The 25,805-nt window shown below is 41.5% G+C and overlaps 1 protein-coding gene across 1 annotated transcript; it reads left to right on the top strand.

The window, feature by feature from the left end:
• Positions 1–3,358: 3,358 nt before the first annotated feature.
• Positions 3,359–22,982, top strand: LOC119648895. Its single transcript, XM_038050794.1, has 5 exons — positions 3,359–3,574; positions 4,028–4,270; positions 14,366–14,632; positions 14,828–15,079; positions 22,606–22,982. Exons 1-5 carry the CDS (start codon positions 3,451–3,453, stop codon positions 22,746–22,748), a joined length of 1,029 nt encoding a protein of 342 aa, XP_037906722.1. The 5' UTR covers positions 3,359–3,450; the 3' UTR covers positions 22,749–22,982.
• The last annotated feature ends 2,823 nt before the right edge of the window (positions 22,983–25,805 follow it).

The raw sequence follows: 25,805 nt of genomic DNA, 5'->3' as shown, positions 1-25,805 counted from the left end.
TACATTGTAAATCTCTGCATGTATTACCATAGTTGGGGAATCAAGATTAATGAGGGAAAAATGCAAATCTGCACCTTTAGGAGAAAATTTAGATACTTAGGTTCTAGAGGCATCCACAGGAAAGCTAAACGCTTGAAAATGAGAAGAAATGAGAACACCACAGTGAGCAAATCTAGTTCGATCAAATACTTGGGAGTAACCCTGCATGAACTCCTCAAGTTCAAACCCCACCTTCAGCTCGCTATCAGCAAGGCATGCGGTGCAGTCAGTGGCATCTACTATCTTTTTCGCAAGACAGTAGGTCTCAGCACCAAAACCAAACTGACTCTGTATAAGGCCCTTATAAGACCCGTTATCTGTTAAGGAGCGCCAACTTGGATCTCATGCTCCAACCAAGCCATGGGAAAATGCGAGTCATTCGAACGCGGAATCCTTAGACACTGCACAGGCTTTTCATACAACTGGAAAACTAAAAAGATCGGCAAAAACGTCGAAGTGTATAGGCGAGCCAAAGTCAAACCACTTCGAGAATACGTTCTCACACTAATGGAAAGGTTCTTCGAAAGAATGGAGGACCACCCCGACCCATTAATTCGGCATCTCTACCAACAGGGTAAAACCTCCCCATTGGCCACATTCTAAACGCCCTGCCAAATCGTGAGTTCATTTCTCAGACCAAAAATCCTAACCCTTTTTGAAACTCCTTGCCTGGTAGGGGTGGATAGGAGGAAATTGTAATGTGCTCATTGTATATATCAGTTAAGAATTATTTATGTTAGGTTAAGTTAAAACAAGTTAGGTTAAATTATTTTTAATTAGGTTAAGTTCGAAAATGTCAAGTTCGAATACAAAATTGTCAAGATCGATGTATATAAATAATAATATACACAGTAAAGTAGATTACAGAGAAGGTCGGGTTGGCCAAACTATGTATTAGGTTGTTGCAAATGAAATGTCGAATTTTTCAATGAAGTGAAGTTAGTTATGATTTTAATGTTTAAAACTGCCGCAAGGTGACTCTGGTGGTATGGGATAATTGAGTATAAATAGTCGTTCGTTCGATCAAGGAGTCATTTCAGTTTCAATCGTCATTGAAGTTCCAAGTAAAACTCAAAGAAAAAAGCATGGAAGGGAGTCAAAAACGTCTACTTTTTCTATATGAATTTAAACTTGGTCACAACGCAGCGGAGGCAACCTGAAACATTTGCAGAGCATTTGGAGCTGACGCAGCAAACGAACGAACGACACAGCGGTGGTTCGAAAAATTCCGATCAGGCGACATGACCCTCCAAAGTGAACCTCGTGGACACCCAGGACCATCGATCAACAACGACGAGTTGCGTTTGATAGAGAAAATAGGCGTACACTATTCGACAGTATCTCGGCACTTACAACAGCTTGGAAAGGTGAAGAAGCTTGATAAGTGGGTTCCGCATGAACTGAACGAGCAAAACATGGCGCTGCGAATGGAAATATCCAGTTCTCTACTCAACCGCAACAGGAACAATCCCTTTTTGCGCAGAATAGTGACATGCGATGAAAAGTGGATATTGTACGACAACCGTCGCAGATCAGCGCAATGGCTAGATGCCGATCAGCCTCCACAACACATACCAAAACCGAACCTTCACCCGAAGAAGGTAATGGTAACTGTTTGGTGGTCTGCATCTGGAATTATTCATTATTCGTTTTTGGAGCGTGGTGAACCAATTAATGCAGAGAAATATTGTGCCCAACTTGATGAAATGCACGAGAAATTACGTGTTCAGCGGCCTAGATTGGTCAACAGAGATGGAGTGATACTGCTCCATGATAACGCCCGACCTCATGTTTCCAGAATGACGGTCCAAAAATTAAATGAATTACGATATGAGACTCTTCCTCATCCACCATATTCACCCGACCTCTCGCCAACCGACTACCATTTTTTTAAGCATTTGGATCACTTTTTGGCGGGGAAACAATTCAGCAATGAAGTAGCTGTCAAAAGTGCCTTTGAAGAATTTCTTAGCTCTAGAAACCCAGACTTTTACGAAACTGGAATAAATGCCCTTGTATCTCGATGGGAGAAGTGCATTGAAGCTGCTGGTTCTTATTTTGACTAATAAAATTAATTTTCATAAAAGTTAGTTTTTTGAAATTTTACTCAAATATCCGACATTTCATTTGCAACAACCTAATAATAGTCACCCGTTTGATAGCGTTAAGATCAATTAGCCTTATTTAAGCTAGCAGTAAGTAATCATTGTTTAGTTGTAAGTCACTATTGGATAAATAAATCAAATCATCAGATTCAGCGACCTCGAATGGTGGAGGAATACAACAAAAATACGGGCAGTTATGCTAGTAGTGCTGTACCGAATGGATATAAAAACCAAACGCTATTACATGAAGATATTTTTCGCTTTGCTAGATGTTAACGCTATTTATCGAAAGAATTGCAAAAATTGAATATTTCGAATTTGTTCTTTCCTTAAGCGGAATTCGGAAATGCTGTTATCTACGTTTGTTTCCTCTCACATCAGAAAAGAGACCGTCCTAGCACATCAAGAGGTTCATCGAGGGAGCAAATTCCTGTAGTCGCACCTGCTCTAAAAGGAGTTTTAGTTCCTTTAATTGGAGATGTGCGTTATGATAACATAATGTTCGAATGCAATTTATAACTACAAAAAAGTTGTAAGGATTGTAAGCATTTAGTAGCATTTTCGAGAATTAAATGAATGAAATATAATATGTGCAGCTCTCTGGATAACAAACAAATCGATTTCTAAATTATCATGTAAAACAGTAAACAGTAATAGTTGTGACGGTATATGCATCGATATACCCTAGTAAAATCACTTCAAAAATGATTTAATAAATATTTTTACCTCTTGAAATCCCGTTGTAACTATATAGCTACATATCATTTTCTCCTAAAAGACTACATTGATTTGTAGAAACAAATTGATTTCTAATTAGAAATTAATAATTGTCAAAGAAACTGCAAACAAGTAATTTGTTAGAACGTTTTTTCAATGCTTGGGACAGAAAGGGTTAATATAAGGAAATGTTTATTCTACTTATATAACAGTTTTTTGTTTGTGAGTTGAGGATACATATGTACATATGTGACCGTTGAATCTCGGTTTCCGAACAAATTTCCTATTGGCCAAGCCTGGATTTGTGGTTTCTTTGAAAACAGAACTACCGTACTGGGGGATTCCCCTGATATTGGCGCTTTGCCAGAATGTATATATATAGACTCGTCAAATTTGGATGTACATATATACATATCTATGCATCGGGAAAAAGGAAATAGATAGAATTTGCATCGAACCGATGTAGGCGTCGTAGTATATAAAAAGAGATTTTCTCGGTCAAGGGTCCATTCGTATCGTGGTCTTTGTTGGATGTCGGTTGTTTTCGGAGGTCCTGTGGAATCATAATCGGAAATTGATTTGTTTTAAAATGTCCAAAGTGATTAGTGTTGACGTGGGAAATCTCCCGGAAAGTTGGTTGGATTTTGTGGCGCAAATATACAGGGAGAGAAATATTGATGTTGATTCACCGAAGTTCAGCGTGACTTGGCTAGGTAATTAGAAGTTTGTCCGGTTGCATGGGCGTTTGTTGCAAAAAAGTCACCCTTTCTATGCACGTAGTTCTTAGGTTCATAACATGTCTTCGTTTGCTTATTCAATAATGCACCTCGTTCGGGATCGTTTACAGAAAGAGTGGAAAATTGCGGTTTTAGTAGGTTTATTTTATTTTTATCTTAAATTCCATAAATTAACTTTTATTTACATATAAGATGAAAGTGGTAAGTAGAGAGTGCATTACTTTTGAATACAACACGAGATCGGTCCGGGAGGTTTTTTGGTTTATCTCAGAAGGTGTAATAGTTGCGCATATGTGCAATGTACATACATACCTTGGAATCGGTTTCGGATAATATGAAAACTTTCGTTTTGCGTATTGGTCTTTAATCGGAAGAATCTTGTTAAGCTTTCTCAAGTCTCTAATGTTAACTCTTACATATCTCTTTCAGACGACCAAGGGGATGAAGTCGTTGTCTGTAACGAGAAAACCTTCCAGACATTCTTAAAGATGTCTTCGGGAAAGTTAATCATTAAATCTGAAGAGAAGACGCCAATAAAAGTTCATTTTGATCTCGCTGAACGGAAGGAAGTGGTCTATAGTTTTGCGGAAACATTTAAGACCTTACTGGAGGATATAGATGGTTGCTTCCGTATTGGATTCCCCAATACGGACTATCGCATCTATTGGACTGGTATGTACGAAGTAGATATTTTTATTCGAGGACGTTACAATGCTCTAAATTTCACTATATTTTACTTTTGATAGAACAAATATCCACAAGGTGGCCGTTTTTTTTTTAATATGTTATATACCACCAGCGGCGAAGGTGGGAGGTGTGAGCTCATGTCCGCCTTCTGAAATACGGCAAAGTCATGCTAGTCCATCACGGTTTGTTCAGCGAAAATTTGAAAAATTTTCCATTAGGGCGCTCCTGGAGCCTCAAAGATTATGTGTTGTCTTCTTCAAATCTTCCTGTCTTTGAGATTCTATAGGAAAGACGTTGAAAAGGAGTTTGCGAGTGGTTCGTTAGAATGGAAAGTCATCTTACCAATCACAGGAGAAGCAATACTGTTAACATCCGGGTTTGGTGATCGAGGTTGTCTCGAAGTCAATCATCCAAATACCTGGGACATGAGTTTAGGGCACTTGGACTAAGGGGGGAAGGGGGTAATAAAAGCTAGTTTATTTCTAGCGAGGATGATTCCTAACATCCGGGGTTCCACGGGGCTGGCTTTTAATCGCAGAAATGGTGAAATCTATTTTGCTATATGTGAAAACAGTTCCAACACAGTTTTCTTGCGAATGAACACGCTGTCTCTACTAGGGAGGGGGAGCGGGGGTGTATTCTGTTAATAAGTTTATCTACTTACTCTCCTAGATTCTGTATAAGCGCATTACGGATTTTTTTAAAATTTTTGGGTTGAGTAGTTTCCGAAAATGAGTCCTGTCTTTAAGTGTGTACATTTTGTTTCCTTACACGCTTCCCAATTTGCATTACGAGACCTCTCATTTGTAACCCCACATGACCATATTCGGTGTACGTCCCCCGTTGGCATGAATGTGGCCCCCTTTAAATTCCACGTAAATTTATGTCACTTCATGAGTGCGATTCAATATTTCCACCGTTTGAATCGGTGTTACCGTTTTAGAGAAAAATGGGTATGACAGACGGATCGACAATGAGTCGATTTTTAATAAGGTTTTATTATATATATAACCTTATGAAGGGCTTAGAAGGGGGCGATGAGCTATGTTATGTGTATAACTAATCATCGGTGAAAGTTATTCTTGTTTTTATAAATAAGTAGGGCAAATGGTATTATGGGTTTTACATTAATATCGTTCAGAATATGGTTAACTAAAATACATGCTACAAAAGAAGTAAAATGATTAAGTGGAAGTAAACCTTTCTAGTCAAACTTAAAAGGCAGTTTTTGGAGAGATTTTGTTTAGAAAAAACATGGTTTTTACGTTTCACGTTTGAATACAAAAAATAAATTATAAAGAATTCACTTCACGCAATTCACTTGTCATCACAGGACTATAAAAGTCTGTTCTATTTGAACATTTCTGCTGGAAAAGAAGTATTTATATCCCATTTTGATATTATGGGTAATATTCTGGTCCGATAGCAACATAGAGATGCAGTTCGCAGGTAGGGAACCAATAAAATCATTCTATCAATATCAAAATTCGATGATGACTATGAGGTGGTGCTTAATCTTTAGTGGAAGGTCTTTTGTTTCAAAAAATAGGGTTAGAGGCAAATGTGTGAAACTAGTCATCAAATATAGTTGTTCGGTCATCTCGACAGATACTTGATTTACTTGGACAACAGGCAAATCTACTCATTTGAAAAGACGGACTTTTATGCATAGTTGAGATGGGCAGAATAAGTTTCGATAACTACTGCAGGAATAGGCCCCCAGATATCCTTTGTGTGACTCTTCAACTTTTTTTCCTTACCTCTCTTTTATGTAGCCCCTTTTCGTGCGCCCGTAACTTTTCTATCGGATTTAAATCATTGTCATGATCTAACATCAAATGACAAGTAAAATACAGCAACCGTAGCTGGTTTGTGTCAGCTTAGTTTGTCAAGTATGTACAGTGACCCTGGTACTTTAAACGTTATGGTACCCCATATGATGCCAGTGCCACGTTTACCTCTTCACACAATATTGCGATCTTGTAAGGCAGTGCCCACTCTTCCACACCTATTGCGGGCCATCGGAGCCGAAAATGTTGAATCTATTATAAATTCGTTGTAAAAAAAATAACTTGTTCTGAGCTCGTCTGTTTTATTAACAAATTCTTAAGCTTATTCAAATCATTTTCCATTTTTTTTTTAAAGCAATGGTTTCTTCCTTGCAATATAGAAAATTTCGAACGGTTTGATTATGAATTATCGTTATGTATAAATCTGCCTGTTCCCACAGTTAATTTTCTTGTTTTTGCGCTTCCTATAATTGGTAATCCCAATATTTCGTACCAAATGTCAATTCCTTGATCATATGAATTATCGGGATTCTACTTGTTTTTGTTTCAAAATGCTTTGCAATAGTTACTACGTGGAGTTGTTCCTTATGTTCTGTCGTTTTGTTTTCTCCGACAAAATTTTCGCAGCTCGACCACTACGTGGTTTGTGAGGAACGGTGCCACACAGGTCCATTTTCGACCTTTTAACGCGCGATAAACGCTCATTTTGTCTAAAACAAAACTTTATTAAAATCGGTTTACTGTCTGCCTATTTTTTTTGTGGAAATCGTCAAAAGAGTGGTCTGGACACGCCAGCGTGTGGGATTTTACCCACTAAAACCACCCCCGACTCCCCCTGCCCCGCGGAACCACCATAAGATATTACATTACGGAGCGGAGTCGGCTCGCTCTAGCTAACTCGCCTTCTATACGCGGCGTACGTGACCGCGGTTTTCTCCTCTGCCTTTTGCAGTTTAATTTGGATAAATGCGATCGTGGAGTTCACCGCATCCCTATTTTCTTAATGTGCTACCACTTTCGGCATAAGATTTTCTGGTATTAGCACCTCTCCTAGTCTCTAGATTTCTCCTTTCTTCCACAAATCTCGGACAGTGGAAGAATACATGCTTTGGGTCCTCTGGGTGAGGTCTCCAATTTAAACCTGTGTAGGTGTTGGCGATATCCTCCGTGTCCTGTGAGGAACTGGGTGAAATAATTTCACCATGTCGTTTCTACAACTGCTCCTTGATGGGATGGATCTGTGAGTCCATCGACCCTTTCCCGAGCATTCCCATCGCTCTTGGCATATATTTATAGATCTCTCCCTTTCAGCCTTCTTCGTCTGCGATGAGGGGAGATTGGCTTCGCATTGTATATGTCATTTCATCTGCCAAGATGTCAATCGGCATCATTCTAAAGATGACGAATGCGAATCATCTGAGACAGTCCTGAAGGCAGAACATACCCTCAGGGCCGTCCTGTAGACTACGCTCAGTTTGTTAGTGGTAACTGAGATCCGCAACGCTTCCTTCCAAATTGGGGTCGCATAGAGCATGATTGAGGTCACCACCCTGGCTATAAGCAACCGAGAGATATGCCGTGGCCCTCCCACTTTCGGTATCATCCATCCCAGGGCCATGCAATTGATGATTTGTCGCAAACATGCTGCACGTGTTGCTTCTAGCTAAGCTTTCTATCACCACCCCCAAGTATTTATTGGTCGGCTTGGAAGTGATATGGTTCCCGATTCTAATACAGGCGTAATTTCTCTTCTGGCGCTTAGTCATGACTGTTTCTGTTTTTTCCTCCACAAGTGTCAGACCAGAGCCTCTAGCCAACTTTTAACAGCACCGATTGCCTCGCCTGAATATAACTCTGTATCTTTGAGATGCTTTGCGACAAAAACCAGCGCTATGTCGTCAGCGTAACCCACCACTGTGGCTTCTCTCTGAAGGGGAAGATTAAGTACATTGTCGTACATGATGTTCCACTGTAGTGGGTCCGATACAGAGCCCTGTGGGACACCCGCGCTTTCACTTAAATAACTATCGAAGATAGCAACGAGATAGGCGGGAATACCAACCTTCGCTAGGGATTTGCGTATTAGATTCCAATTGGCCGAATTGAATGCATTTTTCACATCCAGGATTACTACCACGCAATATTTGCTGCTACTATCCTTGCCGTCAATTTGCATCTTCGGCCAAGCTAGTAACGAATTTGATGGCATCAATGGTTGATCTGGCTTTACGGAACCCATACTGCCGATCTGAAAGGCCGCCTTGACTCAACAACCGGGAGAAATATAGATTACACGCTCTAACATTTTCCCCAGGGTCCAAAAGGCATATAGGTCTGTATCAGGATGGTTCACTTGCAGGTTTACCAGGCTTAGGCAAAAGTATCAACTTCTGCCGCTTCCATACTGCTGGAAATATCCTACCGGCCATGCACGCTTCGAACAACCCTGCGAACATGGCCGGTCTGGATTTCACGGCAAGCTTAAGGGCCTTATTCGATACTCTGTCCAGGCCCGGCGTTTTATTGTCTTCTATTCTACCGCAGATATCCAGTAGCTCGTCTCTGGTAACTGGCAGAATTGCCGTCACATTCAGAGGTGGTTGGAATGTGTCGGTGCCCTCTTGCTGAGGGAATAACTCTTGGATGATTTTCAGCAAGAGGGTCGGACACGTGATCTGTGGAGATGAACGCGAGCAAAGCTCCTTAAAGCATTTATTCTTGCTTCGCTGGATGGCGAGCTTGAGGGTTTTGCGGCCTGCCTTATGGGCGCGCTCTTTTTGCCCCTGATCGACTGTCTACCGCTCTTCTGGCTCTGTGGCAGGCTGATCGAAGGCCGGCCAGTTCACCATTCCATTAGTAGTTTGGTTTTCTGCTGGGAATGGGCACTTCCTAGGCATGGGCGCGTCGCATGCTTTGGCGTAGAGGCTTGCTTTATCAGGTTGATCTAGCGACACCTCTAAGAATGTCAGCTCATCCAAAGCCAGCCTGAAATCTTACTCCGTTTCGGGCATGATGGGTCTCTGCCCTGTGGCTGGACACATGTCTCAAGGATGATTGCCTGGTGATCGCCGTAGGTGTAGGTTTCGCTGAGGCACCGGGACATACGCGCCAGCGCAGGGCTGACAAAGATCAGGTCTACAATGGAATCATCTGAAGTCACCTTTGGACTGCATCTCCTTGCGTCAAGAACAAGGTTAGCAAGCATTTCCTCGAATTCAGACAGTCAGACTTGGTGGGGCGTAGCAGCCGTATACATATACACCACTTATTTTAGCCCACACAAAGCCACTGGCTGCCTGACTTGCAGAATATTGTATGGTCTGTCGACCACAATCCCATATCGCCGCTCCACTAGTCAAATCTGTGACTCATGTCACCGTGACGGTTTCTATACGGTTCACTTATGATGGCGATTCGATTCGAACGTGGTATGCTCAAGTAAATCCTGAGCGCCTCTGCAATGATTCAGATTTATTTGAATAACCCTCATTTTCTAATTGCAGTAAGCGTCTTCCTAAATTTCGGACATTTATTGCTTCCGGCAATGTGTCGGTTATCCTGCCCCTCTTTCACCTCGAACAATAGGCATTTGGGGTCCCTATTGCACACCCTGGCAATATGGCCCTTCTCCCCACACTTTCTGCATCGATCGATCTATCAACCTATCAACGCTGCTGGTGTATACCTTCGCGAAATGCCCAAACATGGAGCATTCAAAGCGCCTCTTTAGTGAAGTTTATTTTCCCAAGCGGCAGACACCATCCAATCTGAACTTTTTCGGCCCCCAACAACTGCGCTGCCTCCGCTGGTAGTCGTATTATAGCCGTTTGAGTAACGCAATAGGCTTTACGTAAATTCACAACAGACTCTTGGGTAAGTTCTTCCAACTTGAATTGCTCCTTCAGAGCAGTACAAATTTCTCCTTCAGAGCAGTACAAATTTCTCCTTCAGAGCAGTACAAATTTCTCCTTCAGAGCAGTACAAATTTCTCCTTCAGAGCAGTACAAATTTCTCCTTCAGAGCAGTACAAATTTCTCCTTCAGAGCAGTACAAATTTCTCCTTCAGAGCAGTACAAATTTCTCCTTTCGATGTCACTTCATCGAAATCCTTACATTGTATTGTAGATCTCATGTTTTTGGGCACGTACTGCGGCATTCTCCCCAAGTGAGTTTCAGTTGAGTGCGAAAGTCGCCAGTTTTGCCTACGCTGGATCTTTCAGTTCGAACATGAGATCCCCTTTCTGAGTTCTTCGGATTCTGTTCACACTCTGATCTTTTAGGTCAGGATCAGCTTTGACCTTTTTGAGTATATCCGCGTAGGACAGATTGTCTTTACTAGAGATAACAATCGCATCTGGATGAGTTCGAATTTATATTTTTAGTTTCGCTTTTTTTTTTGTTGGTAACTTTAGTCCATCCATCGTTTTTGTTCGTCTTGGGCTTCGCAACGCTGGTCGAGTTTCCTACATTCGCTGTAGGCTTTCCACCTGAGCTGTTGGTGCTGGTTTTCAGAATGTCCTGTCCGCCTTTTTGTTTCTTAGGCGGTTGATTATTTAGAGGATTCCCCTTTTTCACGTACTCGTTTATTTCGCCGTAATTCGATGGTAATACAGTTGGGCGTCACTTGGATTGCTTGTGACACTGTTGGTACAGCGGGGTCCGGCGGATCATTATTCTTTTCCTCCATCTGCGACCTATTATCATCATCATCAACGGCGCAACAACCGGTATCCGGTCTAGGCCTGCCTTAATAAGGAACTCCAGACATCCCGGTTTTGCGCCGAGGTCCACCAATTCGATATCCCTAAAAACTGTCTGGCGTCCTGACCTACGCCATCCCTCCATCTTAGGCAGGGTCCGCCTCGTCTTCTTTTTCTACCATAGATATTGTCCTTGTAGACTTTCCGGGTGGGATCATCCTCATTTATACGGATTAAGTGACCCGCCCACCGTAACCTATTGAGCCGGATTTTATCCACAACCGGACGCTCATGATATCGCTCATAGGGAGATCTCGCCACTCCTCACAGGTCTGTCTGTTTTTTCATCATTGGAAGTTGGAAAGGTTCAAAACCTACTGCTGGCTCCTGCCATACAATTAAGTGATGCTCCTCACTAAAACCATCTTCCACTCTCCACACGAGACTGCCATAAGCATTACATCGCGGGGCTGGATCAGTTCTTATTTGCGGCTCATTGTTCTACCTTTCTTGCTTTCTTCGCAGTTCTTCGCAGTTCTTCATGCCTTAGCTGTTGAATTATTTTCAGCTCAATTACCACTTGATTCCAAGCCTTCGTTGCCTCGAACATAACCTCCACTATATTTTCGTGCTAGTTCCCGTCGAAGTACAATAGACTCCCCGCTTGCATACATTTAGTCGTAGAGATGTCGCCAAGATGTCTACGAGGATTGTACCTGCCAGCACATATGCTGCTTCTCTTGATGTGGTTCGATAAGCACTGCATACCCGGAGTGCACTTAGTCGATACGCCATTCCTAGTTGATTTGTTTTCCAAAACAGTTGTCCAAATTGGAGCTGCATAGAGTAGCACAGCGATGGAAGACGTTTTAGTTGTGACGCACTCAATGTGTTTTTTAAAGTTGAGCCTTTTGTCAATCATTGGTTCCAAGTATTTAAGCGACTGTTGGGAGTAAATTGTTTGTTCACCAACTTTAATTTTCAGAAGCAGTTATGTTCAGCAAGTGATAGACCGGATTTTTTTTTTTAACCGGGAATTGGTCTCCCATATTGCTTCATTTGCGTAGTTTTCGATGTCGTCTAAGCGCTTTGCAACTACTGTTACCTCGATATCGTCCGCAAAACCAGTGGTTGTCATGCCGTTAGGAAGGCGTAGCGTCAACACTCCATCGTACATAACGACAGTGAGGGGGACATAAGACAGACCCTTGCGGTACGGCGCACGTCATCGGGAATAATTTCAGTCCATCGTCCGAGTCGCAATATAATCCTAGAATAAATACAACTATGCGTACAATGTACTTCGGAGCTTGTAGTTTGGTTAGAGCCTCTACGATTTTCGTGCACTTTGCAGTGTTGAATGCATTTTTTTTTTTTTTATATCGAGTGTCACCGCTGCGCAGCATTTGTCATGTATTGCAGCGCGAGCCAGGCCAGTCACCATGTTGATTGCATCGACGGTTGATCTCCCCTTACGAAACCCGAATTATTTGTCGGATACCTTTCATTACTCGGGGAATTCTCTTTCTCTACGGCATGCGGTAAGAACTTTGGCTAACATCTGGTGCTGTCCTGGCTGCCACTTTCAGGGCGATATTCGGAATTCCATCTGGCCCTGGGGTCCTATTTTCAACGAATTTCCTTGCTGCATCAAGAATTTCTTCTACCACTACAGGAATTTCGTCAGGGTTTACATGGACTTTAGACAGATTTGTGTAGTTCATCACCTTTTGTGTAGTTGGATCAGCTTTTGTGTAGTTGGATCAGCTTTTGTGTAGTTGGATCAGCTTTTAACTGCGGGTCACTATGGTTCTCTCCTTTCCTTGTCTTCGTCCTAGTTTTTCCTGCCTAAGCTGCTGGTGAATAGCTTGCATTTCCTCTAGAACCTGGTCCCGGGCATCCGTTGATTCCAGCATGAACTCCACAATGTTTTCGGGTGTTAAGCGCCTGTCTGCGACCGCTTCCATTCTTAGGTGCATGGTGAACCTGGGGCAATCAAATATGACATGCTCCGCATTCTTAGTCACGTTACATCTTGGGCAGCTTGGTAACTCGTGACCAAATCGTTGTAAATAAGCACGATAACCTCCATGTCCAGTTAAGAATTGCGTTCATCGCAGCTTAATTCTCCATGGCTTTGTTGAAACTATCTCGGAATATCTGGAATGATGCGGTATATCCAACGATCACTAAGTTTGTGACTCGTCTCGTCGCTTTTGCCACTCTTCGATAGATTTCCACCGTGCTAGCTGCCGTCGAAATGCGCTAGACTCGCCGACCTTCATTCGCCAAAATGTCTATGGGGAGCATCCCTGCTAGTACATATGCTGCTTCTCTTGATGTCCGATACGCGCTGCATACCCGGAGTGCACTTAGCCAATACGCCATTCCCAATTTTCGGCAGTTCACTTTGTTATCCAGAACAGTTGCCCAAACTGGAGCTGCGTAGAGTAGCCGTCTGTTTGTCCATCACACTCATTTTTCTCGAAGACGCAGCGATTGACACCGAATTTGGTGGAAAGATGGGAACTGTGAACGCTCACGCATGCATACAAGTAAGTTTCATCCTCTTACGTCGAATTTTATGGTTACGCTTGGAGAAAGTCCTCGGGTGTTCGCCTTTTCGGACAGAGATTTGTTTTGGAGAAGTATAGCACATTGTTGAGATGTTTTACCAAGGCCGGGGACAGGTTTTTCTGAGCTCCTTGTATGTGGCGAAGTTCAGTTCACTGCAAATGAAGGTGCTGTGGAGGTAATTAGTGTAAATCCCTCTCTCTCCCTCTCGGATTGACCTGTCTAGGGGCCGCATTTCATCTAGGAAGTGTGAGGACTGCGGAGAATACCTGTTTCTAAATAATTTCTGCCAGATAATCTTATATTTGATATCGTCCAGAAGATCAGATGCGATAATTAAGAAATCGGATCGAGATCAGTTTGCTTCCTACTTGCTGAATTGCTTCAGTGTATTGACGAACTCTCAGGTCAATAGTGTTGTTAGGAACTTGGCTGTTGGAGGTTGAAATTTGAATTTGAGGGCTGTATCTGTGTTTTCAGTCTGCTTTCTGGAAGCCAGGGACTGGTGGTGGTAGAGGGTGTATGGCTCTGTCGAGAGTTGGATGTTGAGTATTATGGCATGCTGGTCTCTGATGTTTGGGATAGCAATATTACTGCTGATGAGGAAATGATCGGGGTGGGAGTGGGTTCTGGTTCGCCCGTTCTTCGAACCAAGACTAGGAGGAGGGGAATTTGAAATTTAACAGCAGATTTATCTTTTTAGCAACTTTCTCCATCGGTCATATCGTTCGTAGGCAGAACTAAAATTGTTAAATCCCGAAAAATAGGTATTTTGAATAAAAGCACTTTGTGCACAAATTTCGGATACCGAGACATCAAGGGCGTCAAACCATGCGTAGAAACTGTTAGGTGTAGACATTATGTCAGTGTACCATCTATGCAATTAAGGAACTGTAGTGTTTCAAAGGTTGACGATATTTGTAACGTTCCCTCAAGAGAGCACAGTTTTAGTTATTTTATCAGCATAATTTTATTCAAAATATACAACAGTTGTAACAGATTATTTTTTTGTTTAGATTCAGATGGCGATAATTTTAACATCGTCAATGAGAAAGGTTTCGAGCTATTCTTGAAGTATGGCGGTTCCAAGCTCTACATCAGTCGAAAAAATGCGCCGACACCAGCAGAAAGCTCAGGCCCAATTAAAGTATCGGTTAATCAGAAAGGCGATTTTCACCGAGAATATATAAACTATGTTGCAAATTGGAACAGTTTACTTAAAGAAATCCAATCCACGTTCGACTTGGTTTTTGCAGGCATCGATTATCGCATGTTTTGGAGAGGTGAGTCATTATAGTAACAAACCAAACTTTAGAGGCGCGAACGAATTTTTATATCTAAATTTATTCAGCTACTAAACAATTTCTTGAGTTTGGTCAGCTTCTCGTAACTTGATATTCATTTCATAAGATTCAGTTTCTCATTCTTTAGTTTAAAACATTTAACGTGATATACCACAACTTTATTTGATTTTATAGATGCAGACAACGACGAAGTCGATATATATGATGATTCTTCTCTCTATGTCTTCTTGGAAAAGTCGAAAGAAGTTGATCGGCGAATTTATATTGTTGAGAAACCTAGAACACCTAATATAAAAGTATGCTTCACACGGGCTTTGCAAAGGAACCAACAAGTGTTTTACTGGAATCCAGAAAATTATTCGTCATTTCTAAAGTTAATGAAGATTAATCTTCGAATAGATCCGAAGAATTACATGATAATTCCGGGTAAGTTCTATGTAATATTTGGTCGGGGTATCTAATGTTACTGCAAGGAGCGGAGTAAATAACATAGGAAAACGATGAATTCAGTTTCTTGTTTTAAAAAGAAATTGACCTGGAATCGACTTCACGCTCTTATAAGAGAAAGTAACCTTTGGTGATAGTTATCGGTGCTGTTGTCGTTGAGTTTTGCACGGTAGGTAGTAGTTACGAGTTTTGCTAGTCGTTTCAATTGGTTGAGTTGGATAAAATGCTTGAATGTTTCTCTCGTCCAAGACGGAGTAAAAAGATTTCGTCGTAATTGAGAGTGGTTGAGGAGGCGGTAGGTCTGGAAGGTAGATGGGTAGGTCGAATCGTTTAGCCGTGGGTGTTTATAAGTAATAGAAGCAGAGAGCAGAGGGGTGAACCACATTATTGAAGCCTGGATGGCAGACTTCTATTGATTGCTATTCTCGACTTGTTAATATATGATACTTTTTTAAAAGATTAACTTTAGGGTCCACGTCGCGTGAGAGCGTGGGGTTTTTATCCACTGAAAAGATTTCTCGCTAAGCTACAATTGATTTCCCCATCCAGAAACTTCCCAAATTTCAGTTTCGTATTTACAGGGAGAAGACGCTGTCGTTTAATGCAGCACCTTCGTTGGCTTTCGTGAGGAACTCTCTGTTGCTCAAAAGCTTATCTCCTTAGGCAAGTTGTCTTTTATGTTGGAGCCATTTGCTCTTTTCATATTGTAGATATCTATCATTTTTACACTTCGTTATTTTCATGTAAACGTAATCCTTGGCTGCTCTTTGTAACTTCAATAGTATCACAGCAAGGTGTCATTGACATACAAAAGAAATAGTGTTTGGGCCTCAAAATACTGCCTTGCGGTACACCAGCTACATTTTTTTAAAATTCATTCATATATAGGATTTTAGAATCTCAATGAATTCTTGCAGCGGGTCCCTATGCCATTTATACAACATACCTCCGTCACACACCTTGTTGAATGCCTGGGGGACATCCGTTTTTTTTCACATTGCATTTCCAATCGGATTCGTGATCCCTATGCACCTATTGAATTCTAAAATGCTTTTCGCGGAAACCGAATTGGTGAGTTTGTTCCAAGGTTTCGCTTCACACGCAAACATCATGTTTGCCTCTTTGGGAGAACGGTAGTAGAGACTAACGCTATTCGCCAATACGATTCGACTTGGCCTATTCCCTGGGACCATTATAACTTCGGCCACTTTCCATTGTTGTGAAACGTATTTTAATCTGAACGCTGCCTTGATTATTTGTTTCAACTTGACCAGGCTCTTTACTGATAGTTTCTTTAGTATTCTCCCTGTAATACGTTTATAGCCAGGAGCTTTATTTGTTTTAATTCCTGTCCTTGGGTCATAATCAACTTTCTTTACCGGGGTTATTCATGTGGACGCTTTCGTATCTAGAGGTTGGAAGGTACTTTCTAGATGCTTCGGGAAGAGATCTACATGCATTTGCATGCTTCACGTTTCTCTACAATTAGTTCGTTAACTTCAGCAGGAAAACCGGTATATTTTTTATTTAGTCCGTAATGAGCAGGAGTGCTTTTCGAAACAGCCTCTTGTAATTCCCTCATTAGTAAATCGATTTCCTTCTTGATTTGGTCATTTAGGGAAACATTTCCTTGGATGTACTTTCTGAATATTGCCCACTTTGTCGATTAGTCAGCCTAGGAGGATGTCTTTTCTTCCCACTTTTCCACTGCCCAGCATCATAACAGGCAATTGATCGGAGGTTATGTTTTCATTATTGACAAAATGGATGTATTTTTCTGAGATTGTCGAAGGACTCAATGACTTCGGTAGTTTTTATAGGTCATGCAGTCTTACCGCTGTAGTCGAAATTGCAATTGCTCGCCATTCGGCTATCAAGGAATCATTTCTTTCACGGACCTATTCTGAGAAACTACCCAACACGAAAATCTGAAAAAAAAAGAGATTAAGCTGCTTCTATACGGTGTGCAAGCGTCAAAATAGCCTCCATACCTATATGTACTTAAATTAATAGTATACTGCTGTTTTGGGGTAATCGACTGGAAACCCTTTCCTCTTTTACCCTAGAGTCATGTTGTAACATAGACTTTAATATGAAACATGATATCCGCAAGTTTGGTTAAAGGTCAATTGTACTATTACTGACCGTCACAGTAGTTTAAAGTCGTTTCTTCCGTGCAGATTTACTACAAAGTAGTATAAAACACTAATTATTAATAAATAATATCACGCTAAGTAGTGTGGTATGCTACGTACAAATGGAATAGTTCTGCACTAAGAAATGTACACACGATTTGTTCAAAACTAGGTCGGGGTGGACAGTATATTGAGCAGATCAGCTCTTGTGCTGTTGCAGTCCATTTGTATTCCAAGTTATGATTTCCAGGACATTTGGTTTTCTTATTATATTTTTATCTTCTTAGTTTCTTATATTAAGCAGTATAAGTTTGTCAAAAATTTGTTTACCATCTGTTGGTTGTCAAGTCTTTTATTAGAAAAGTACTTGATATATAAATGAAATACTTTCAAAATCTACCGGTCTCGAGATTTCGCACCAATGTTGCAATCATTTTTCCCTATAAAATTTGACATATTCTAAGAATAAAATTTTTGCCTTACGTTTGCCTCTAGGCTTTATTCATTGACCCATTTTAAAAAATTCACCAATATTGATTCTAATGTGTATGTGGATTCGGTGTTTGTGGATATCTGTTCAACTAAAATTCGATGGTTAAAATATATAATATCGGTTCTTCTTTTTCTTTGTGCGTTCACAAACGTGGTCGGCTCGTCGTGATCGGTTTCGTCATTTGGCTTTATCAAATGCCTGATCTGGATGCAATCTCGAGGCTTTTAAATCCCCATCCAGCGTATCAAGCCACCATTGTTTCGGCCTGCCTTTTGGTTGTTTACCATCGACTTCGATGTTCAGACCAATCTTGGTAACTGAATTCTCGTTAGCGCGAATTACGTGACCATACTATCGAAGATGCCTCTCGCAATTTTTCCACGATCGGTGCAACCCCATATCGATTGCGGATATTTTGATTTCGGATGTGATCAAAACGCGTCACGCCACTAATTCAACACAACATCGTCTCCACTACCGCAAGACTTGGTTCATTGGCTTTTATAGTCTGCCAACACTTAGAACCATCAAGGGCGACAGGGCGAAAGACATTGCAATAAATTTTAGATTCCAAACGTTCGATAATACATCGATCACAAAGAACGCCAGTTGCGGAACGCTACTCCATCCAGGTTGCGCTAATGCGTGAAGCAATTTCATAATGCAATTGTCCATTGACTAGCATTGATATTTAAGTCACTCGGTTCTGGGCAGGTCACTGTCATTGACAGTGATTCTGCTTGTTTCATGGGTATCTTTGGTCAAAAATTCAGTTTTATTCAGATTCAATCTGAGATTGTGTTGCATGAGGCGATCGTTCCATTTTTGGACAAGTTGCTCGAGGTCACTTTTGCTATTAGATGCTAGGAAAAAATCATCTGGATAAAGCACAATATAGGGCGCCAGGCATTGGATGCGGATCTGGATGCAATCTCGAGGCTTTTAAATCAAGCCACCGTTGTTTCGGCCTTTTAGACGTTTACCATCGACTTCGGTGTTCAGACCAATCTTGCCAAGTGAATTCTCGTTAGCGCAAATTACGTGACCATACAGTCGAAGACGCCTCTCTCGTAGTTTTTCTATGATTGGTGCAACCCCATGTCGATCGCGGATATCTTCATTTCGGATGTGATCAAAACGTGTCACGCCAATAATCAAACGCAACATCTTCGTCTCCATTATCGCGAGACACCGTTCATTGTCTTTTTAGTCGGCCAACACTCAGAACCATAAAAAGCGACAGAACGTACGACATTACGGCAAATTTTATATTTGAGACGTTTGTTGATACGTACATCACAAAGAACACCAGTTATGGAACGCCACTTCATCCAGGTTGCGTTAATGCAAGAAGCGATTTCATAGCGCAGTTCTCCATTGGCTGATAGCGTTGACCCGAGGTATTTAAATCGCTCAACTCTATGCAAATCATTGTCGCTGACGCCTGTTTCATGGGGATCGGTCGTTAAAAATTTAGTTTTATTCAGATTCAATCTGGGATTGTGTTGCATGAGACGATCATTCCATTTTTGGACAGGTTGCTCGAGGTCATTTTTGCTATCAGATGCTAGGAAAACATCTGCATAAAGCAGTGTATAGGGCGTTGGACATTGGATGTCCCGTGTGACGGTGTCCATAACAAGAACAAAGAGGAGTGGTGAGAGGGCGCTGCCTTGATCAACGCCAACAAAGACACGAAACGGTCTTGATGCACCCGCCACACTTCGAACTTTACGTTTCGGATGGTGGTAGAGCAATTGAACCCAGCGCACGAGTTCTTCTGGCACTAAGTGTTGTCGTACAGCATACCAGATGAGTTCCTGTGGCACACGATCAAACGCTTTCTCTAGATCCGGAAATGCAATATGAAGAGGGTGATGCTTCTCACAGCGTTTCTCCATGAGTAACCACGTAGGATTTCATGGATACGGTTATCTAGAATGCGTTCAAAAATGTTCATGGTATGAGAAAGTAACCGGATTGAACGGTAATTTGAACATTCTGCTGGACTATCTTTTTTTTCTATATTGGAACTGTGGTACTTTCTTGCCAGTCAGATGGTGTTCCACCTTCCTGAATAACCCCATTAAAGAATTCACTGAGCCAGTGTTGGGTTCCAGCTCTTCGCTTTCCAGAACTCTGATGCCATGTCGTCAGCTCTTGTGGCTTTTCTCGATTTCATTTGTTTTATTGCCTTTTCGACTGCAGTTGTGCTGACAGGTGGAATTGCTCCAAATGAAATCTGCTCAAAATATTCCCGTCATCTGCCAGTCGCGGCTCGACGGTTGGCAAGCAAAGTACCGTTCTTGTTATTAACGCAACAGAAGTGTTCGATATCGTGTGTGTGTTCGTTTTGGCTCTTGGCAAGTGGAGACAGATCTCTCTGGCCAGCCCGAGTGTCCAATTTATCGTAAAGATTTTTGTAATGGTCCGCTCGGATGTCAGCGACCGAATATACGAATATATACTATCGGTTGCGGATCATTAATTCTCTCTATCGAAACCGTTTTGGGATTGGTTTCTGGAATGTTTGTATGCTCAACACCGTTGACGTACCGAGGACTTCCAGAATGTGTGCTTTTGCCAGCTTGAACAAAAATTCCGTCTGTACAATCTGGGTCCCAAGTGGATCGAGATGATAGTACTCAGGAGAGTCTCCCTTGCATCTTCGGCACTGTGCTTTTGTATTCTGTAAAGCCTGGTGGTAGCAGGCGTGAATCCGGTGTCGGGGCGTTGCTGTGGGTAACAAAAGAGGAACTCAAATCTACCTCAAAGGAGGCCATTCTCTAATGGGCGAGTTGAGGGGTGAATGCTTATCCACGATGATGAGCACCTGATGATTTGATCGCATAATATATGGTGAAAATTCACCTCTTGTGATGATATGGTAAGACGCGAAATTATCTTTGCGATCATCGTGCTCAAATGAGTAAAAACCCAACGGCTTCAACGGTTTTCCTGCGGAACTTTCTGGTGTAATTTCGGCAATCTCTGAAGGGTTGCGACTTCCATTCATTCGTAAATCTTGTGAATCTGAGGACTTTTCGAATGAACGTTAAGGTTGCGAAAACGGACAGTCATTTTGGTAGTGACAACTGAAGGGATATTTGCGTACTTCCGGCTGTCGTGAAGATATTAGCTAAGTTCATCTTGGAAGGAAGTTTTATCAATAGAGACTCTTGTATCGACCACATCAGCATTCTTCGGAACATTGTGAAGTGTACGGAGTTGAAATCAATGCTCCACCTTAATCGATTTCGACCGCATGAATAGGAAGTATATGTTGGGATTCTCTATGTAAGTGGTGCATTTAGGAGAATGTTGTTGTCTTCGCCACCATGTACTTTGTCTTGTTTTCATTGATGTGCAGTCCAGCGAATCGTCTATTCGATCTGGATGGAGGCAATTTGTACATCTCGGGTTCTTCCCATAATGTCAATATCGCGAGCATAGACCGACAGTTCAGTGGACTTGGAGAGGATAGTGTTTTTAGCATTTACATCAACATTCAACAGACATTCAAGAATGCGCGATAGAGTATCCTTTAGGGTTAGACCGTTATTCATGGCGAAAATTGTGGAGAGTTATCCTGCTGCTTTTATGTGGCATTGGAGACTGATTAGTTTCAGCCTGGTCAATCTTGTGAATTTAATCGGGTTACTGAATTTTCTCATGGTCGTGTAGTTTTATCTTGGCTGGGACCAGAGACCTTGGAAGTCTCTGAAAGGATGGTGCGTATAGCTATATTCTAACAATTTTGCCTTTGTAAGAATTTTCCATTTATCTGAAATTAAGCTTCTTTGGTATGGACCGATGATGTTCTGAGCGTATGAAACATCTAATCTAGGAAGATAGCTTATAGAAGGTACTCAGTAACGCAATTGCTGCACTAAATGATATCCCTTTTTTAATGTACGGAACAGACAATGCCCCGTTGCCAGCCTTCAGGCATTGACTCGCTGTGCCAAACTTCGATCATAAGTTGATGAACCCCATATTTACGTAATTCGGCTATAATTCCATCAGCTCTTGAGAATTTATGATTCTTAAGCCGATCTTCAGTTGATGGGACTTCTAACTCGGCAATATTCTGGTGGTTGATTTTCATTCATCAAACTACCCAACCCATCACTACAATGTGCTCATACTGTCGAAATTCATATTCCCACCTGCCTCGCAGGATGAGCATCAGGGATCCTGCTGACTTGTTGGTAAAACTTTCGTGCCTAGTGCGGTTTTCCCTGTACTTCTCGATTTCACAGAAATATAACTATCTCAACATCAAATTGAGCGTATTCCGTGCCAATGTCTTTTGTGTTATTTTTTATATGCCAGTAGGGTATGGGAAGTGACCGCCACTGTTCAAAAGCTATAAACTTTCATCAACTCATTCTAGCATCGTGTGATCGGTGTACTCTGCCCTGAGACAATAACAAATGAAGAACTTTTCCGTCCTACCGGATACTCGTGGACTTGCTGATGAGGCAGATGCGGCAGTGGATAGGTTATACCTCGGGAAAGGAGACAACTCCACTATTCTAGCATGATCGACCGGTGGGTGGGGCTAGATCCACGTGGAGAGTGTATGCTTCTCTGAAGCGTGTGGGGCAGTTGAAGTGCATTGCCAGGAACCAACAACGATGGTGCCTAAATCTGCCTGGTGCACTATTCTCCACACATGCTTGGTTTACTAAGACTATCTGGATAGCTACTGCGTTCGCTAGTAACTAGATACATTTATTGAACTGATCTTTCCTTTTGTCGTTAAAAGCCTTTTTACATATATTTCCACGATGACAATGATTAGCCTCGCTAGTATTTCAAGAACTGCGATTTCAAACTATTCAAAGCTAACATAATTCATTTTCTACTTGCAGATGGAATGAAGGAAAACATTAAAAATGCTCAAGATTTCGAAACATTTTTGAAATCACCAGGAGAAAAGAAAATTTTTATTCGATCGGCTGATGATCTGGCCTTAGAGTTGCCCGCTAAAGTTTCTGGTGAATTATGCGAGTAAAATTTCTTAAACGCTGCAATTCCGTGGGTGGCACATCAAATCTATTTTCTTTATGAACGGAATTTAGTTTAGTTTGCAAAAATTTCAGAAGGTTTTTAAGTTATTGATGAACGGCTAGAATTGGCTTCTTTTTTATCACATTGAAAATTGATTTATTTTTTCTTCTCATGTACCTACTTTTTCACGTGATTTAATAAAAAGAGTAAAGATTAAAACGAAATGCATCCATTTATGTGATATTTGACAATTTAGTTTTTGACTAGGGTTGAATATATACTACGTTTGCCCCGTATACAACGGAAAATTGTTCCGGGCTTTCAACTTTTTTTTCAAAATAGAAATTTTCACAGATACCAGTGATATTGAACATTTATTACAAGTACAAGAAGAACTAGAGATCTTTTAAAAACAAGGCTAAGAGCTGTATTTGTATATATAATTTGTAGTCGGTTTTTCGTGTAACCTTTTCATTGTATCCGAAGGGTTTAACATGAAGTTGCGGATCTAAATATCTGAGCATTTCTATAAACACTCAGCTCAAAACAGTAAGTGAAAAATTATTGGGCAATTTATCTACATTTGAATTTTGTAAAATCTTTAGGTGAAGTTAATTTTTAGGCGTTAAGTTTTAATGTCTATTTAGAATGGTTGTTGAGACCTCGCGATCTCAATCTTATGCCCAAAATTCGAATCTTGCTCTTTGATGTTTTTTTTTTGACTGGAAGGTTTATATGTGGCTTTGCTGGAGTCAAATCTCTCATCTACGAAAACTCTTAGTGCATTGTGGTAGTCGACTTTGAGTTTACGGGGGTGCGCATTTGATCAGAATTTATATTGGTAGAATGTGCGACGAAGGACACTGGCGACTCAGCACCTCGGTCTCTAAATTGCCAGGCTGGAATGGAGCAGACATGTTGACATGTGATGAGCATGGTATGCCAGGGGCACACATATGTTAACAGTCTACCTTCCCGAAGCGGCAATGGCCAGCACTAAAAACGCCTAGGTAAACCCCCGCTTGCATCTGCAGTAATTACAAGGGAGATTTCCGGAGCTAACATTGGAAAAAAAGTAGTAGGATCACTCTCAAGACCATTCGACATCAACAACGGTCTACGACAAGGGGATGCCCTATCATGAGTCCTCTTTAAGCTGGCCCTCGAGAAAGTGATCCTTGATGCTGAAGTAAATACAAGAGGTACGATCCTCTTTAAGTCCACCCAACTACTGGCCTACGCTGATGATATCGACATCATGGGAAGAACCACCCGGGACGTACAAACTGCCTTCATCCAGATCGAGCAGGCGGCGCGAGATCTTGGGCTGCACATCAATGAAGGCAAGACAAAATATATGGTGGCAACGTCAGCACCGAAGACGAACCAGCCAACAACATCAAACAGCACTGATCAGACAGGAAGAATAAGGATAGGAGAATACAACTTTGAGACCGTTGATAATTTCTCCTATCTAGTGTCGAAAATCACAATCGATAACAGCTACGATGATGAAATCCGTGGACGGTTGTCAGCCAACAGAGCCTATTTCAGCTTACAAAGACTGTTCCGCTCGAAACATCTCACTATAGGGTCAAAGCTCTTACTGTACAAGACTATGATCTTGCCAGTCCTCATGTATTCCTCGGAAACTTGGGGAAAAATTGCGAACTCTTGGCCGTGTTCGAGAGAAGAATCCTCAGAAGAATTTTTGGCCCCCTACATAAGGATGGACGATTCCGTAGCCTACATAACGACGAAATCTATGAGCGATACCATGACCGTCCGGTTGTGAATAAAATTCGACTCATTAGGTTACGGTGAGCGAGTCACTTATTCCGTATGGATGAGGATGATCCAGCCCGGAAAGTCTATAAGGGCAATATCTATTTTAGAAAAAGAAGACGAGGCAGTTCCTGCCTAAGATGGAGCGATGGCGTAGGTCAGGATGCCAGATAGCTTTTAGGGATATCGAATTGGTGGACCTCGGCGCAAAACCGGGATGTCTGGAGTTCCTTATTAAGGCAGGCCCTAGACCGGATACCGGTTGTTGCGCCGTTGATGATGATGAACATTGGAATAGTGTTGGCTCAAAAACGTTAGGTAGATTTGTGTTCTGCAAGGAGGAAGTATGCAAGTAATTCTAGAATTCCCCTTAAGAAAAATCATGAGCTTCCAACATTCTTAAATCCAATTTAAAATACATACATATATCTTGAATAATGGATGAAACGTGGACTCATCATTATACTCTGCAGTCAAAAAGGGCGTCAGCCAAATGGAGACGAAAGGAAGCAAGTCGGACATAGCGTCCGAAGACACAACAGTCAACAGCCAAGGCAAGGTCGTAGTCTTTAGGTTTTACGGCATTCACGGAATATTGCTTTCGAACTTTCTTCCGAAGGGTCAGATAATTCAACAGCGCCTACTATATTGAATTACTGGATCGATTGGTTGACGCAATTAAACAGACAATGCCTCACATCGCCAAGGAAAAACTGCTGTTTCACCAGGATAATGTGTCGATTCAGAAGTCGGTGAAAACGATGGGGAATTTGCTATCAAGCATCAGTGAATCATCACTATTTGAATTGCTCCCACACCTCCCAAATTCATCAGATCCATCTGACTCTGCTTGGTCAGATGTCTCAAAAGGAAGCTTCAGGGAAAGAGATTCGGCTCTGATGAAGTTATAGCCGCAACTGAAGCCTATTTTCAGGATAAAGACGCAGTGTTTCAAAGAAATGCATCGGAAGTTTAGAGAAACGCTGGAATGTTTGTATCGCTAGAGAAGGCAATTTGCACCGAACAAAGGTGCACACTATTTCATCAAAGCAGGGTCATGATATTCTTGATTGGTAAACTTCGCCGGTATGGTGTGAGAGGCAGAGCATTGGACTGGTTTCGCTCTTACTTAACCTTTAACTGGTGTCGATATTTCTAGCTAAGTAACTGGTGTCATGGGTCAAAAATGACCCCAACTGAAAAAAAGCAGAAATATAGTATTATATACAAAAATTATGGGAAAAATCTGCCTATTAAAAAAAAAAAACCCTTTTCT

Source organism: Hermetia illucens, chromosome 2 (assembly GCF_905115235.1).
Source record: "Hermetia illucens chromosome 2, iHerIll2.2.curated.20191125, whole genome shotgun sequence".
NCBI classification, from domain to species: Eukaryota; Metazoa; Arthropoda; class Insecta; order Diptera; family Stratiomyidae; genus Hermetia; species Hermetia illucens.
Note: the sequence above shows the minus strand (reverse complement) of the source record. Positions and strands in the feature narration are given on the sequence as shown.

Excerpts from the sequence above, each read along its gene's own strand:
- LOC119648895 (XM_038050794.1), top strand. The coding sequence starts at position 3,451 with ATGTCCAAAGTGATTAGTGTTGACGTGGGAAATCTCCCGGAAAGTTGG. Across the intron at positions 3,575-4,027 it reads GTTCAGCGTGACTTGGCTAG|ACGACCAAGGGGATGAAGTC; the intron begins GTAATTAGAAGT and ends TATCTCTTTCAG. Across the intron at positions 15,080-22,605 it reads GAATTACATGATAATTCCGG|ATGGAATGAAGGAAAACATT; the intron begins GTAAGTTCTATG and ends TTCTACTTGCAG.